Source organism: Maniola jurtina, chromosome 26, assembly GCF_905333055.1.
Source record: "Maniola jurtina chromosome 26, ilManJurt1.1, whole genome shotgun sequence".
Lineage (NCBI taxonomy): Eukaryota > Metazoa > Arthropoda > Insecta > Lepidoptera > Nymphalidae > Maniola > Maniola jurtina.
This window is the reverse complement of record NC_060054.1, coordinates 1,643,063-1,660,207: the sequence shown is the minus strand read 5'-3', so window position 1 is coordinate 1,660,207 and position 17,145 is coordinate 1,643,063. Positions and strand designations below refer to the sequence as shown.

Below are 17,145 nucleotides of genomic sequence, written 5' to 3'. Positions count from 1 at the left end.
TATCTCACTAGTTGTTCAAAAAGGGCACCTTTGCTGTCTAAAACAAGTGGGCAAAAGTCATTTTTGTTCACTTCGTGAGAAAAAGTGTTGACCTTTTCTTGAGACAACTCTCTTTTCTCACTGAGTGAGCAAAAACAACTTTTGCTCACTGGTTTTAGACAGCATAGGCACCTTTTTTGAGCTAGTGAAGTAAATAATAAATAAATAAAATTTAGATAAGAATGGTGTTTGTTGAAAACTTTAATTCATAGCATAGTTTTTCCAAAAAGCTGGCTGTATTGAACTGCCATATTTTTATCCAAGAGCAGTTGAGTTTACCGGTGGAGTTAACCATCCCAAATTGCAGTTATGCCTACGAGTTTATGGAATTTCAATGTTATAGAGCCAATATTGGGCCCAGATAGATTCAAATTGTGTTTATTTTACTAAATTTTTTCTTCCTCATGTCACAAAGGTTGACAAAGACATGAACTCCGAACTAGAACTTTGTGACAAATTGATAAAATTATACTATTGTAACAATAGACATATTGATAAAACTTTTATTTAACTTACATAAACTTCTGAAGAAATAAATAAAAATAGTAGGTACAGAGTAGGTATCTATTGTAGTTAGAATAAAGTCTATTATTTAATTTCTGATGTAAAATAAACTAAATAAGTAAAAGTTATTTTGGTACAATGGTAGGTATTCGATTTTTTAAACTAAGTTTAAATTATAATTTACAGGTTTTACTTTCTAATTAAGTAATTTACGTAAATATTAAACAGTCAATCGAATATAATTATTATCTAGATACAATAATTCATAAGATAGAACCTTTAAATATTGTGTCACACTAAGCCTGGCTTTTTCACTAAAATCTTATATATATATATATATATATATATATATATATATATATATATATATATATATAATATAAATATATATAAATAAATAAAAAACTATTGCAAAGCATTCGAGTACCTGCTTGTTTCAACTTTAGCTTTAGACGATGCGTTTTACTTCAAAGTTTAGTTTTAAGTAAACTGTAAGTTTAGGTAAACTGAACTAGAGTGACAAAATATTTAAATTAGAATACTTATTAACTAGAAAAGCTTAAAAATGTCAATAATTTTAAAATATTAAAAACATAACAACTGCTGGGCAGTTGCAGGATATAAATTATTGATACTATAATGGCCTAGACTCTTTGTTTGGCATCGGCTGTAATCTGTATACTCGTAGATCTGACGCGAGAGCTCAATTGGTGCCATACTTACATTTTTATAACGCTTAGTTTAGTCGGACACCAATGGTATGTCCTTTGCATGCGTAAGCCATGCAAAGGACATACCATTGGTGTATGCTTTGTCTACTTGAATAGGTCATAAACGTCATGTTGTTGCCATTCACATTTTCAGAAATGAAAAACATGGACTTCCTCGGTCAGTAAGGCCCTAGTTAGTATTTTTTTTTTGCAAAGTATGATTACAAAAATAAAGTTCTTTAACCGGTTTTATTTTTACACTTTTAACACATGAATTATGTTAAACATTAATTTCATAAATTAGTTAGTAATAAACATTAATAATAATTAATTATTATATTATTATAATTAATTAATTAATTAATTAATAATTAATTATTATATTATTATAATTAATTAATTAATTAATTAATAATTAATTATTATATTATTATATTATTATAATAATTAACTATATGATATGAAGATTAGAATTGCTTTTATTAGATTCAACCAATGTTATATTGGAACAGTTTATGATTTTTAATCTTCATATTAACAAATATATAGAATAGTTATTTTTAACGGAATTTGTAATTAATCTGTAGAACATCATTAATGTATTTTGAATATCGAATAGTTTAAAAAATTATTTAATCGATGATGAAATTAAAACTGAGCACGTACCGTACTAGCCTTAATTTAATTTTTCGTAATGTAGACTAACGCGTCTAAACTATCAAAGGGAAATTGTTTCTGCTGTAGATGTTTTAGCTCGAAATATTTTGAATTTATACATTTTTGATATATTTTACTACATACTTACATAATTTTGTAAGTCAAATTTTCAAATTTTTGAAGGACAAAATCAATTATAAAGACACTGAATTTAAAAGCATTTGTATTTGTATTAGCTAGGACGTTATAATATCACGGACGATCTCCCTTTGGGGCATTTCACGTCAAGCGGACAACTAAAAAAAAGTGAGGTCGTGAATTTTGTTTATACTCTGGTCAGTTATACTTCTAGTAGACGTGGATATATACACACTATGTTTTTTTCGTATGATGCTTTATTGCTGAGTTATGAGCTTTTAAAAATTTACTAAGAATGAAGTCCGTTATTTTTGGATGCTTATTATTTGTAACAATTCATTTGTAAAAAAAACTAAAAAGCATTGTTTATTATAGTTAAAAAGTTGAAATTTTTATTTTTTGTATCGAATTCTAAACTTAAATTTTTTAACGTATAGTAAACCGGAAGTGAACATTTCAAATCGATATTTGAGTAACTTGGCCAAAATAAAAATAAACTTTTTTTACCGTGAAATAAAGCTTACATGTACTTATTCTTCACCAAAAAAAATTGTAACGTGATGTCTAATAGTTTAGGACTTAGAGTGGTTTTATTAATTGAGATTGAAACAGTATTAATTAAAATGGAGTGTTTTATTTTGTAACTAGCTGATGCCCGCAGCTTCGCCCGCGTGGATTGGTCAGATCCCCTACAGCATCAGGATTGAGGAGTTAGAATCCAAATTTTTTATGAAACAATGTCGCAAAGTTCCTCTATCGATTAAAAAAGAAATGACGCAAGTCGGTTCAGAAATCTCGGAGATTTCGGTGTACATAGGTAGAAAAACACAACTCCCTTTTTGAAAGTCGGTTAAAAAAGGAGCCTATGTTACTCCCTGGTCAATTTTCTACTTGTCTGTGAAAATCCCGTCAAAATCGGTTCAGCCGCTCCGAAGATTAGCCTTTTCAAACAGACAGACAGACAAAAAATTTAAAAACGTGTGATTCAGTTATAGTATCGTTCAAATAACCATATGACCTTAATATGCGGTAGTTATTTCGATATTACAGACAGACACTCCAATTTTATTTATTAGTATAGACTAGCTGATGCCCGCGACTTCGCCCGCGTGGATTTAGATTTTTAAAAATCCCGTGGGAACTCTGACTTGCCGGGATAAAAAGTAGCCTATGTTACTCTGCGTCCTTTCAAGTATCTTTATGCTAAAAATCAAGTTGATTGGTTGCTTAGTCAGGGCGAACAAATCTTGTGGGAACTTTTGATTTCCCAGGACAAAAGTGGTCTATCCGTAATAGCCCATCCCCGGGATACAACGTGTTTCTCTACCACGTAAAAACATTTAAACGGATGATCCTTTAAAAATCCCGAGGGATCACCAGTATTTAGGAATGCAATTCCTTACAGCATCAGGGTTGAGGAGTTGGGTCCCCGAGGTCAAAGCCAAAAAGTTTACCTGTTATAGATACCTTCCATATCAATTTATAACCGACAGTTTCCAAATCCCACCAGCTTTAGTGATCGGGTCCCCTGCAGCATCAGGATTGAGGAGTTGAAATCCAAATTTTTTATGGAACAATGTCGCAAAGTTCCTTTATCGATTAAAACAAATTACGCAAATCGGTTCAGAAATCTCGGAGATATCGATGTACATAGGTAAAAACACAACTCCTCCATTTTTGAAAGTCGGTTAAAAAGTAGCCTATGTTACTCCCTGGCCAATCCTCTACTTGTCTGTGAAAATCCGTTAGAATCGGTTCAGCCGTTCCGAAGATTAGCCCGTTCAAACAGACAGACGAACAGACAGACAAAAATTTTAAAAACTTGTGATTCAGTTATGGTATCGTTTAAATAACCAATTATGAGCTTAATATGTGGTAGTTATTTCGAAATTACAGACAGACATTCCATTTTTATTTATTAGTATAGATTATATTTTATTTAAAAAATCTTTTATTTTTGTATATTTCATGTTAGAATGAATGAATAAATTATTCATAGCGTAGTATTTTAGCATGTTAGTGCATAAACCCGACTGCTTAGAAAGTGCTCATACTTATATCTATGTATTCTATATGCTCTAAGTCCTAAACTATTAGACACCACGTTACAATTTTTTTTGGTGAAAAATAAGTACATGTAAGCTTTAATTCACGGTAAAAAAAAAATATTTTTATTCTGGCCAAGTTACTCAAATATCGATTTAAAATGTTCACTTCCGGTTTACTATACGTTAAAAAATTTAAATTTAGAATTCGATAAAAAAAATAAAAAATTCAACTTTTTAACTATAATAAACAATGCTTTTTACTTTTTTTTACAAATGAATTGTTACAAATAATAAGCATCCAAAAATAACGGACTTCATTCTTAGTAAATTTTTAAAAGCTCATAACTCAGCAATAATGCATCATACGAAAAAAACATAGTGTGTATATATCCACGTCTACTAGAAGTGTAACTGACCAGAGTATAAACAAAATTCACGACCTCACTTTTTTTTGGTTGTCCGCTTGACGTGAAATGCCCCCTTTCTTAGTTTAGTCGCGTTATACTCAAAATACTTATGTACGGAGTTATTGTTACCAAACGTTGTACGACGTGTGTATGCAACAGTTAAAAAAAGCTGGAAAATAAAGTAATTTCACTAATATTAAATAATAACTCATTATTATGCAATACAAGAAATGAAATAAATTAAATTTGTCGCACTTTGATGTCGAATCGTGTATGGTTAGCTTTATTGGTTAATAGACTATGGAGCGTTCAATTTTACCATGGACTATAATATTGACCACAGACACAGATACAGCTGAAGAAAAAGCTAAGAAACATCGGTTGCCAGTATTTTGATGATTTTTATTTATATTCATTTTCTTATTAATATTATGTATTAAATATTTAATTAACATTAAACGTATGTATGTAATTATTACAAAATAAGAAATATTAAAAAATAAGCTCCTGTTCGGTTTTTAGAAATTTAGAAATTTATAGGTTTAAAAAGTAACAATAAAAAGTTAGGTACAATTTTGTTGCATGGCATTAAATTATCAAGCTCTTTTTTTTAAAAATAAAATAGATTTTTATACAAAAAATGTATTAGGTACATATCAATAGTGTAAGAGCCAATGGAATAAATTGAAGGGTGGTTAGTCCCTGCGATTTATTTCGGGGCTCTTGTACTATTTGTGGATAGAAAATAGATGAATACTTAGTATGAAGGCAAAAAGAATTTGTATTCAAAAAATATGGTAGTCATTAAGCGTATTCAAATACTAATAAGTAGGTATATTTTTCTTTTTGTAAAATAGGTAGGTAAGCATTTTTCCAGTTACATACAGAAGAGGACTTGTACCCTGTTATTTTGGTCTTATAAATGAATATGAATATTTAAAACAATATATTATTCAAACCATTTTTTTTATTTAATATCGAATAATAATGCATAACTATTTGTCAGGTTAAATAATTTATTTTTTAATTATTCCGGATTATCCTCCTTGTCGTTTCAATTTTTAAAGCATGTTGCCTAATTTAAAAAAAAAAAAACGAACTACATTGTCTATTATCTATGACGCATTGCGTGTTTTTTAAAAAAAATCTCCTAAAAACCAACAAGTGTTAAACTCAACAAAACCTATTAACACTATGCCTAAACATCTCTACAGGTAAAACAACTTTAATTTCTGGGGTCTAGAATTATTAATAATAATCACTATCTACAGCAATCATTAATATACATACATTCTAAGAAACGATAAACTGCGCTTTCAATAGCCGTAAATACATTTTTTTCTAGAACAAGAAAAAAATTGAAAACTAAAACCCAACTGCGATCGTCTTAAGGTGGAAGCGAAAAGTTAGTTCTAGTATCGACTAATTTGTGAGAAAAGTCGATACTAGAAATAATTTCTTAAACTGGACCCTTTCAACTAGAGATTTTTATATAAGCCTGTGAGGATGATACTGCCATTGTCGCAATTAAAATACCATAAGCATACGTTGTCGTATTAGTTCACAAATTGCGAAAAACCAAATTAAATTTGAATTTCGCGGGCAGGCCCGTCTCACATCCCTTAAACGCTGAAATATTAGAGTAAAATTGTTTTTCTGTCGCTTGGTATATTTTTATGTTGTTGTACAATTATATTCACGACCTCAGAATTTTCTCCTCTTTCATTTGACATCCCACTCGATACAATAGCAAAAAAATTTTTTGGAGACCTCCACTAATTTTTTGATGTAACATCCGTTAGGTCAATTTTTTTCGTATAAAATATAGCCTATGTGACCCGGACCTTTATAACGAATCAATTGACACCTCATTCATCAAAATCGGCCCAGTAGTTTGGCACAACGGTGGAACACACAGAATCTGGATACAAACATACATACATACATAGACTGCTAAATCATAACCCTTCGTTTTGGCTTTGCCGCAGTCGGGTTAAACGTGTCTAGTGCGAGTTTACATAGTTCTGTTATCAAATAAAATTCGTCATTGAGGTGTTTTAGAGCCAGCTCTAGCGGAATAAAAATTAAAAATTCAGTAGAACAAAATATACCATCCCAAAAAAATTTTACTAAGGTAATTTTTACGCGAATTTGACTTTAATATACGAACAAAATATTACCGAAACGGATCTAGTAGGATACCCAAAGGTGCTTTTTTTACGCAAATTTTAGTTAGGTAGGTAGATAAAACTAAATTCATAGGTACGTAAAGTAATTTTTACGCGAACTTAACTTTAACAAACAAACAACATATAACCGAAACCGAAACTGATCTAGTAGGATACCCAAAGGTGTTTTTTTACGCAAATTTTAGTTAAGTAGGTAGATAAAAAACTAAATACATATGTAAAGTAAGTTTTAACTGAAGTTTGCGTACGTAATCACTATTGGCCATTGATAGCGCAGCTCTACACCCTGTTCAAATGCTAAGATGAGGTGTTGCGTCTCTTCATGCTAACAAATAAGATTTTGCGTCCCCTGCTAACTAACTTCAGTCACATCTTTGTTCGGTTACAGATACATATTCTATTTTTTTTTCTCTCCCGTCTGGCTTTACAAAGATTAGCCAATGTCAAGTTTGTAGTTATTTGTAACAAGTTATGGAAACTATACAAGTATGGACCCCGTCTGTGCCGGCGCTCGCCGACACACGCACGGCACCCCCTTAGAGCGCTTTCCAGTCAGTTTTAACAAAAAAAAAAACACTCCAAAAAGGCAGAGCACGCCCGCCAGCCAACACCAACACAGACGAAGTCCTACATATTCTATTTTCATAAAGACCGTTTGGCTATGTTTGTGTGAGTACACAGAACGTATCTATACATCGCTGTTATAGTGTGCGTGGGGCTTAGTGGCGACCAAACACAGTTTACGTTATGCACACAAATGCGCCAAGGTACATGACACGGGTCTGCCCGCGAAATTCAAATTTAATTTGGTTTTTCGCAATTTGTAAACTAATACGATAAAGTAGGTATGGTATATAGTTATGGTATTCTAATTCCGCAAATGGCAGTATCATCTTCACGGGTTTACATAAAAATCTTTACTTGAAAGTGTTCGGTTTAAGAAATTAGTCAAAATAATGAGTTTGACGTGAGTTATTCACAAATTAGTCGATACTATAACTAATTTCTTAAACTGGACCTTTTCAAGTAAAGATTTTTATATAAACCTGTGGAGATGATACTGCCATTGGCGCAATTAGAATGCCATAAGCCTACTTTGTCGTATTAGTTTACAAATTGCGAAAAACCAAATTAAATTTGAATTTCGCGGGCAGACCATCATGCACCAACCAAGGCTTAGCGGCCATTGTGAAACAGAGCATCAGTCCAACTTATGAGTATGAGTGAAGTTAGAAGGAGATGTCTATGAGCATTTGAATAGGGGTTTTAGATTTTATTACTCTGTATTAACGAACATTCCCAACTATATGACGATCTACCTGAATTTTATTTTCTTTCACCGATTTCGCTATGGCGTTTCAACGCTTCCCAATCATAATAATAATATTTATTAAACTTTAGAAATGTCTAAAAATGATCCGTCGAATAAAAACGAGTGCAGAAGTACAAAAGAAAAAAAAAGAAAATTACTTCGCACCTAATAAAATAATTTAAAAAAAAAAACCGATTTTTTCCCATGTAATCCACAAAAAGTCAGTTAAACTTGTTTAATTTTTGTGTTATGTTGACTGCGTCAGTAGGTTAAGAGGGGTCTCTCCGTCACTCGCTTCATACAAACGTAGTTCCAATTTCATTTGAATATTAAGCAACCAAAGTCCATGAAATTTTGCAGACATATTCTAGAAACTAATATCTTGTCTGTGGTTTTCCAGATTTCTATTAAAATATTTGGTTTCAAAGTTACGCGGTCTTAAAAATTCACATACAAATCTTTGAGCGCCTGTAATTTAAAACTACATATTTTTAGAAAAATCTAAAACACCACAGACAGATATTAGTTTCTAGAATATGTCTGCAAAATTTTATGGGCTTTGGTTGCTTAATATTCAAATGAAATTGGAACTACGATTGTATGAAGCGAGTGACGGAGAGAGCCCTGTTAAGTAAGACTTAACAATTTACAAATTCAGCATTTTCAATATAAATATATATTATAATATTTTTAATAAAAATAAGTAATTCAAAATACTTAAATTGTTTAAAAACATTATTTTTGATACCTCACAGCTGTTATTTGACTTCTGCACTCGAATTTATCTAAAATTCCCTAAAATACTTCAAATGGAAACACCCCTCGAAAAATCCATAGCCTTATTGGAAATATAGAAAAACAAATATTTCATAATATTACATATTAATAATTTAAATCCTAATATAATTATTGATTTTTTAAAGTAATTATATTGTACCCGATAATCAAGTATAATAAAAAAAAACTGTACTTCAATAAATTAAAAAAAGGCTTTAAAAAAAATGAAAAAATTGGTTGTCTGTAAAGTCGGTTTACTGACGATAGTTGAACGTGACAACAAAGGCCGATTGTGCTTCTTTGTCGCTCGTTCCGCGCTCTCGCTTGCACTTCAAGCCTTACATGGAACGCCTCAGAGCGAGGTAACGCCGCATGAGTCATGTTTTTTCGTGGGTGCAGCCGGCTCTATCGAATAATAAGACGTTGTCACGTCAAAAATAAAAAAGGAAAATAATAAAAAGTCAATAAAATCAAACAAAAAAAAACTGTTTATTCTGTAAAACGATTTCTTTTTACATTTCCAATCGGGCTGTGGGGCACGCTAACAATTAATTAAAAAAAGTCTAGAAATGGAAAAACAGTACGCTCCTGATCCTCGGCTTGAGCACTCGCCGGTAGAGGTTGTCTACGGCTGCGGCGCAGCGCGCGAGGTTGGCGCGCGAGAGCCACGCCGCCGCCATATTGTAAAGGCCGTGGCAGTGGCATGCGTGGTGGTATGTGCGCTTTATTACGACCCTGGAATTTAAAAAAAAACCAGTCAATTGCAATTCGAACTCGTTCATGAAGGGTACCGTAACTTCGTACAAGAAATAACATTTTTTAAGGGGCATGAGACTAAAGAATTATGGTTGACAGGTAGAGCAATGTCTTAATAGCACAAGCAAAGAAAAAAAACCCTAAAACCGTGGAATTGTGGGTACATCACAAGAAAATATGTACGGGCAAGCGACGGGCCTGCCCGCGAAATTCTAATTTAATTTGGTTTTTCGCAATTTGTAAACTAATACGGCAAAGTAGGCTTATGGCATTCTAGTTGCGACAATGGCAGTTTGTTCAATTTGTTTGAACAGTTTGAACAGAAAAAACAGAAAAAACAGTTTGCGACAATTTCGGGTTCGGCATCGATATAATAACAACCCCTGCTACTTTTTTTTTATATATTTCCATTGTACAGACACCACTTTTCTACAATTTTATTATATGTGTAGATAGATGTACGTGACGCTCAGTTTACGGTACATTCACTACTACAACCAAGTCTGAGCGGTCATCGTGGAAAGAACATCTACATAATAAACAGAACCAATTTTTAAATTCTTGACCTTCCTGACCTGGAGTCCACGTCAGTCTGCCGTCATAGCACTGTGTCGAACATCTGCAGCGAGCGCGTGATCACGTCGTCCTTGAGGCACGACTCCAGGAACTCCTCGATCGTGATCACGCCGTCCTGGTTCAGGTCCAGCTTCCTGAACACGCGGTCCACCTGGAATAGTTCCAATAATATGATATTTTATTAGCCTCTGACAGGAATGACAACTTGGCAAAACCTGTTTTCTTCAATCTCATAGGAAAAAACATGATTAAGGAAGCGCAGCGAGCTGAAATATTTTCGAAAATTTTAGAGAAGGGATGCTTTCAAAAGGCAAGCGTGGAGCGTTCACTATTTAAGTAATCAGTTAGCGTGGAGCGTATTTAATTAATTTAACAGAATCTATCAGATGATACATGAGATTCAGCATTTCAGGGCTGTCAGGTCAAGTCTCATTTTTATGGTGAAGTTGGTCTGGGGACTGGTCTATTACATACTGGAACTAGGAAAACGTGTATCTACCTAGCAAGTCTGGATCTGCTATCATATCCTCAGCACACTCCTGTCTGGTGATGGTACCACCACCATCATCACTAGGTTATGGTGCTCTCACCTGTTCGTTAGCCTTAGCATCGTCAACCCTGGAGGCAGGTAACCCTGGAGGTGTGCGTCTACCCAGCAGCTCGTGAACTGCTACCACCACCTCAGCCAACTCCTGTCTGGTGATGACACCGTCACCATAATCACTAGGTGAGGATGCTCTCACCTGTTCGTTAGCTTTAGCATCGTCAACCCTGGAGGCAGGTGACCCTGGAGGCGCGCGTCTTTCCAGCAGCTCGTGAACTGCTACCACCACCTCAGCCAACTCCTGTCTGGTGATGACACCGTCACCATAATCACTAGGTGAGGATGCTCTCACCTGTTCGTTAGCTTTAGCATCGTCAACCCTGGAGGCAGGTGACCCTGGAGGCGCGCGTCTTCCCAGCAGCTCGTGAACTGCTACCACCACCTCAGCCAACTCCTGTCTGGTGATGGCACCGTCACTATCACATCACTCGGTTATGATGCTCTCACCTGTTCGTTAGCCTTGGCATCGTCAACCCTGGAGGCAGGTGACCCTGGAGGCGCGCGTCTACCCAGCAGCTCGTGAACTGCTACCACCACCTCAGCCAACTCCTGCCTGGTGATGGCACCGTCACTATCACATCACTCGGTTATGATGCTCTCACCTGTTCGTTAGCCTTGGCATCGTCAACCCTGGAGGCAGGTGACCCTGGAGGCGCGCGTCTTCCCAGCAGCTCGTGAACTGCCACCACCACCTCAGCCAACTCCTGCCTGGTGATGGCACCATCACCATCAACGTCATAAAGGCGGAACGCCCAGCGCAGTCGCTCGTACACCGACCCACGGAGTAAGGTCGACAGGGTAACTAGTAACTCCTGGAAAGAATTATATGTATCCAATTAAAATGTATAAAAACTTCAAAAGCGTTTATTATTTTGAGACCCCGTTGCCCGTCAATTTTCTGCTTCTTATAATAGAAAAGTTTTAGGTGTTTATTCATTTTACTAGGTACTATATGACTGCGTGGATTTGGTTTTGTAAAATCCAGTGGGAACTCTTCGATTTTCTGGGATATAAAGCTGCCTATGTTAATTTCCGGGATGCAAGCTATCTCTGTACCAAATTTCACATAAATCGGATCGGAATCGGACGGATGGACCTTTAAGAATCCCGTGGGAACTCTTTGATTTTTCTGGATAAAAAGTAGCTCCGCCTCAGGAAGGTCCAAAAGTCACTTGTGGGGATGGGTATAATCTTTTATAACAAAATTCCTCAGCCAATTTTGGACTTGCCTTTACACAGGTTCAAAAATCTGTTAAAAATATTATGCTCCTGAGAAAAGCATATTATACTATCGAAGATTATGTAAATGATAAAAGAGCGTTGATTTGACCTGCAGCTCGCTACACTGCTACAGCAATGCGCGGGACTTCAATTGCTTTTATACATGGCATAATATTGTATCTCAAATCTTTGAAAAGAGCAACCGCCAAGTTTCTTGCTGGTTCTTCTCGGTAGGAAAGGCTTTCCGAACCAGTGGTAGATGCTTTTGACGATTCAAAAGAACTTGTAAAAGTCTAATTGAATAAAAATATTTTGAATTTTGCAGAAAAGCGCAACCTAACGCCGAAAACCTCCACTGGTCTGAAACTTCCACTAGTAAAAATAAATAATCCAATTTGGTCCCATCACATACAGCAGACCCTTTAGTCTCAACGATTTGGCACATAATTTAACGTAGTACCAATACAAAACAACCTGACGGCACAAATCTGGGAATTTGGGAAATGCTTGGCGCGTTTCCAACAGGGTAGTGTCTGTCTGTTAGTTGTCTTATTTAGTACTAGAGGATGCCCGCGACTTCGTCCGCGTGATGTAGGTTTTTGAAGATCCCGTGGGAACTGTTTGGTTTTCCGGGATAAAAAGTTGTCTATGTCAATAACATGCACGCAAGCTACCTCGGTACCCATATAAATCGGTTGAGCGTATGGGTCTTTAGGGATCCCGTGGGAACTCTTTGATTTTCCGGGATAAAATTAGTCTATGTCCGTCCTCGGGATATAAGCTCTCACAGCAGACCCTTTAGCCTCAACGACTTGGCAGAGAATTTAACGTAGTACCATTACAAAACAACCTGACGGCGCAAATCTGGGAATTTGGGAAATGCTTGGCGCGTTTCCAACAGGGTAATAGTGTCTGTCTGTTAGTTGTCTTATTTGGTACTAGAGGATACCCGCGACTTCCGCGTGGATGTAGGTTTTTGAAGATCCCGTGGGAACTGTTTGGTTTCCGGGATAAAAAGTTGTCTATGTCAATAACATGCACGCAAGCTACCTCGGTACCCATATAAATCGGTTGAGCGTATGGGTCTTTAGGGATCCCGTGGGAACTCTTTGATTTTCCGGGATAAAAAGTAGTCTATGTCCGTCCCCGGGATATAAGCTCTCACAGCAGACCCTTTAGTCTCAACGACTTGGCACATAATTTAACGTAGTACCAATACAAAACAACCTGACGGCACAAATCTGGGAATTTGTGAAATGCTTGGCGCGTTTCCAACAGGGTAATAGTGTCTGTTGGTTGTCTAAGTGTAATTGGTATTCAGCTGACATGTCGTTACGTACCTATTTTTAACCGACTTCAAAAAAAGAGGGGTTCTCAATTCGTCGGAATCTATTTTTTTTACTGTATGTTCTCCGATTACTTAAAGACCTCTGAACCGTTTAGGAAAATTTAAAGGGTATACCTACTGTGTATGGTCCCATATAAATTTGGTGAAGATCTGATGAATATCTTCGGAGATGGAGAACAGTTAACTCCTCAATGGGTAAGTGTAAATTGCTCGCGATCAGTGTAATAGCTTAGTAAACAGTAGGGTTTTAACTGGGCTTTAACTGGGTTTTATAGTAAAGTGGGCCACTAAAAATTGTGAAATATTTAAAAAAAAAAAAACACTAAAAAGTAAAAAATATTTTTTTTTTCTACACGTGTAATGTATGTATGAAGTCGATGCCATGTAAAAACCAAAGGGTTTAGTATGTACACTACTTATAATATAAGGGTTAAATGGGTTTAGTAAAAAGTGCCATGATACCCCTTCCATATTAGCCCGCTTCCTATGACTGTATCATCACTTACCACCAGGTGAGATTGCATTCAAGGGCTATCTTGTATCTGAATAAATATCAAAAAGACAGCGATTTTATGGCTTAACCTCAGATTTCAGAAAACATACCTAGGTAGATATAAATATTTTACGCACACCACAAAATATACAAGCTTCACGATTTTTATGACACAAATCTAGTTCAATACAATTTAACTGCTTGCGGTTGCATAAAAATGTTATTAGCTTATTGATAGAGTTAAACATCTCGTTTGAGATCGTCGAAACTCATACTGGGTGGTCTCCGAAAAAAAAAAACTTTTTTTTTTTAAACCCCGACCCAAAAAGAGGGGTGTTATAAGTTTGACGTGTGTATCTGTCTGTGGCACCGTAGCTCCTAAACTGATGACACAAATCTAGTTCAATACAATTTAACTGCTTGCGGTTGCATAAAAATGTTATTAGCTTATTGATAGAGCTAAACATCTCGTTTGAGATCGTCGAAACTCATACTGGGTGGTCTCCGAAAAAAAAAAAACTTTTTTTTTTTAAACCCCGACCCAAAAAGAGGGGTGTTATAAGTTTGACGTGTGTATCTGTCTGTGGCACCGTAGCTCCTAAACTGATGACACAAATCTAGTTCAATACAATTTAACTGCTTGCGGTTGCATAAAAATGTTATTAGCTTATTGATAGAGTTAAACATCTCGTTTGAGATCGTCGAAACTCATACTGGGTGGTCTCCGAAAAAAAAAAAAACTTTTTTTTTTAAACCCCGACCCAAAAAGAGGGGTGTTATAAGTTTGACGTGTGTATCTGTCTCCGTGCTCCTAAACTAATGAACGGAATTTAGTCTTTTTTGTTTGAAAGGTGGCTTGATCGAGAGTGTTCTTAGCTATGATTCAAGAACATCGGTTCAGCCGTTTGAAAGTTATCAGCTCTTTTCTAGTTACTGTAACCTTCACTTGTCGGGGGTGTTATAAATTTTTAATTTACACTTGTTCTTATGAAGGTATTATCTTTTTTTTAAATAAATAAATATTTTTTTAAAATATAAATTTATTATTTTAGGGCATACGTAAAGGAGAGATAAATCTATATATGACTTAATTATATATCTATTACTACAAAACAATAGAATGATAGGCATAATACGTTTGTATGGAGAAGCGCGTAAGAAGAGCCAACTTGATGAAACTTCCTCTTGTTCTGAAATGGGTTTCATGTTTTATTACGGAACTCTAATAATGCACTGATCGAAACTTTTATCACACATCGCGCGATATACTCGGCGCCATGGGATGGCAAACTTTCAAGACACTAAAAGTCAGCCAGACTGAATTATCTGCCATTTGCTACGCACTTGTTTGTTATTGTGTTGACCTGGTAACCCTTCCTTATCCGTTTCAGAAGCTCCGGACTTATGTAACGTGAATAAAGCGTGAATATATATATATATTTTTAATTTATTAACTTTTTATTTCAAACTAGCTGATGCCCGCAGCTTCGCCCGCGTGGATTGGTCAGATCTCCTGCAGCATCAGGATTGAGGAGTTGGACTCCAAATTTTTTATGAAAGAATGTCGCAAAGTTCCTCCATCGATTAAAAAAGAAATGACGCAAATCGGTTCAGAAAACTCGGAGATTTCGGTGTACATAGGTAGAAAAACATAACTCCCTTTTTGAAAGTCGGTTAAAAAAGTAGCCTATGTTACTCCCTGGTCAATTTTCTACTTGTCTGTGAAAATCCCGTCAAAATCGGTTCAGCCGTTCCCAAGATTAGCCTTTTCAAACAGACAGACAGACAGACAGACAGACAGACAGACAGACAAAAATTTTAAAAACGTGTGATTCAGTTATAGTATCGTTCAAATAACCATATGACCTTAATATGCGGTAGTTATTTCGAAATTACAGACAGACACTCCAATTTTATTTATTAGTACTTATATAGATTTCAGAACATCTAAAATCTTATAAATATTATTTGGTCAGTTGCCCCTGTAACTGTTTATTTTGTAACCCCTGACCCAAAAAGGGGGTGTTATAAGTTTGACGTGTGTGTCTGTGTATCTGTCTGTGGTATCGTAGCTCCTAAACTAATGAACCGATTTTAATCTAGTTTTTTTTTGTTTGAAAGGTTGATCGAGTGTTCTTAGCTATGATTCAAGAAAATCGGTTCAGCCGTTTGAAAGTTATCAGCTCTTTTCTAGTTACTGTAACTTATTCACTTGTCGGGGGTGTTATAAATTTATTTTACACTTGTTATTGAAAATGTTACCTACTCAAATAAAAAAAAAACGTGGCCCGGCCAATAATTCCTAAACCATAAAATACGTTCACTTTAGACATATTTTTATTGTTATAAATTACCTGGTTTTGATAGAGAAAATTGGAGATGTAAAAATACTGAATGTTTTCACGACTTTCCTCTATGAAATACTACCGATATGTGCCGATTACAAGTGTAAATTAAAAATTTATAACACCCCCGACAAGTGAAGGTTACAGTAACTAGAAAAGAGCTGATAACTTTCAAACGGCTGAACCGATTTTCTTGGATTATAGCTAAGAACACTCTCGATCAAGCAACCTTTCAAACAAAAAAAACTAAATTAAAATGGGTCCATTAGTTTAGGCGCTACGATGCCACAGACAGATACACAGATACACACGTCAAACTTATAACACCCCTCTTTTTGGGTCGGGGGTTGTTCGGGACAACGACGCAGGAGCAACTTAGAGCAGGACAGCCTGCTCCCTTTCTACAAGCAGCTGTTAGAGCGAGATAGCCTGCTCCCTTTCTACAAGCAGCCGTTTAGAGCGGGACAACCTGCTCCCTTTCTACAGAAACTCATGCCCGCGCGCATATTAAAGTTTTAATTAAATAAAAATATATTAAAATATGTAGATAAATAATATGCTAGGAGATAGACAAGCTTAGTAGATTTATAAGTATATAATTTTTTGTATGGCAGATTGAATAGTTTAAAAATAATCTTATTGTAAAAATGTGCTACTACCAAATAAACGCATGACAAACCCCCTTGGTGGCAAAGCGGCTCTCTTTAAGGTAAGCACTCGGGCGCATAAAACCCAGTGTGCGCGCCGCTCGAGCGTGGTTGCAATTTAACTTCGAAACAAGAAACAAGGAACATCAAGACAAGAAAACAAGAAGAGAAGCCACCAAGCCACCAAGGGAGGTCCTGATTTTCAAGATATATCAGTGGTTTCATTTTCCGGCAGTACTCGAGTCCTGAACCTCGGTACCTTCGGCCAGTATTTCGTCCGGGCACCTTCCATCTAATCTGCCTTTTTCAAGGCGGACCAGCCCGGCGAGCGCAGCCGAGAGGTACACCTAACGTGTACGAACGGACACCAAGCG

The 17,145-nt window shown here is 35.6% G+C and overlaps 2 protein-coding genes across 2 annotated transcripts in view; one reads left to right on the top strand and one right to left on the bottom strand.

Moving 5' to 3' along the window:
• The window catches only part of LOC123878489 (phenoloxidase-activating factor 2-like), a 31,405-nt gene extending 22,871 nt beyond the window's left edge, over positions 1-8,534 (top strand). The window contains exon 11 of the transcript XR_006798832.1: positions 8,524-8,534. The gene's annotated coding sequence lies outside the window, so the exon portion shown is untranslated. The remainder of the gene's footprint in view (positions 1-8,523) is intronic.
• Positions 8,535-9,251: 717 nt separating this feature from the next.
• Positions 9,252-17,145, bottom strand: part of LOC123878494 (Kv channel-interacting protein 1) — an 83,795-nt gene continuing 75,901 nt past the window's right edge. The window contains exons 5-7 of the mRNA XM_045925689.1: positions 11,320-11,529; positions 10,113-10,264; positions 9,252-9,516 (exon numbers count right to left, since the gene is read on the bottom strand). Coding sequence (XP_045781645.1) covers positions 10,136-10,264; positions 11,320-11,529 — 339 coding nt within the window. The 3' untranslated portion in view covers positions 9,252-9,516; positions 10,113-10,135. The remainder of the gene's footprint in view (positions 9,517-10,112; positions 10,265-11,319; positions 11,530-17,145) is intronic.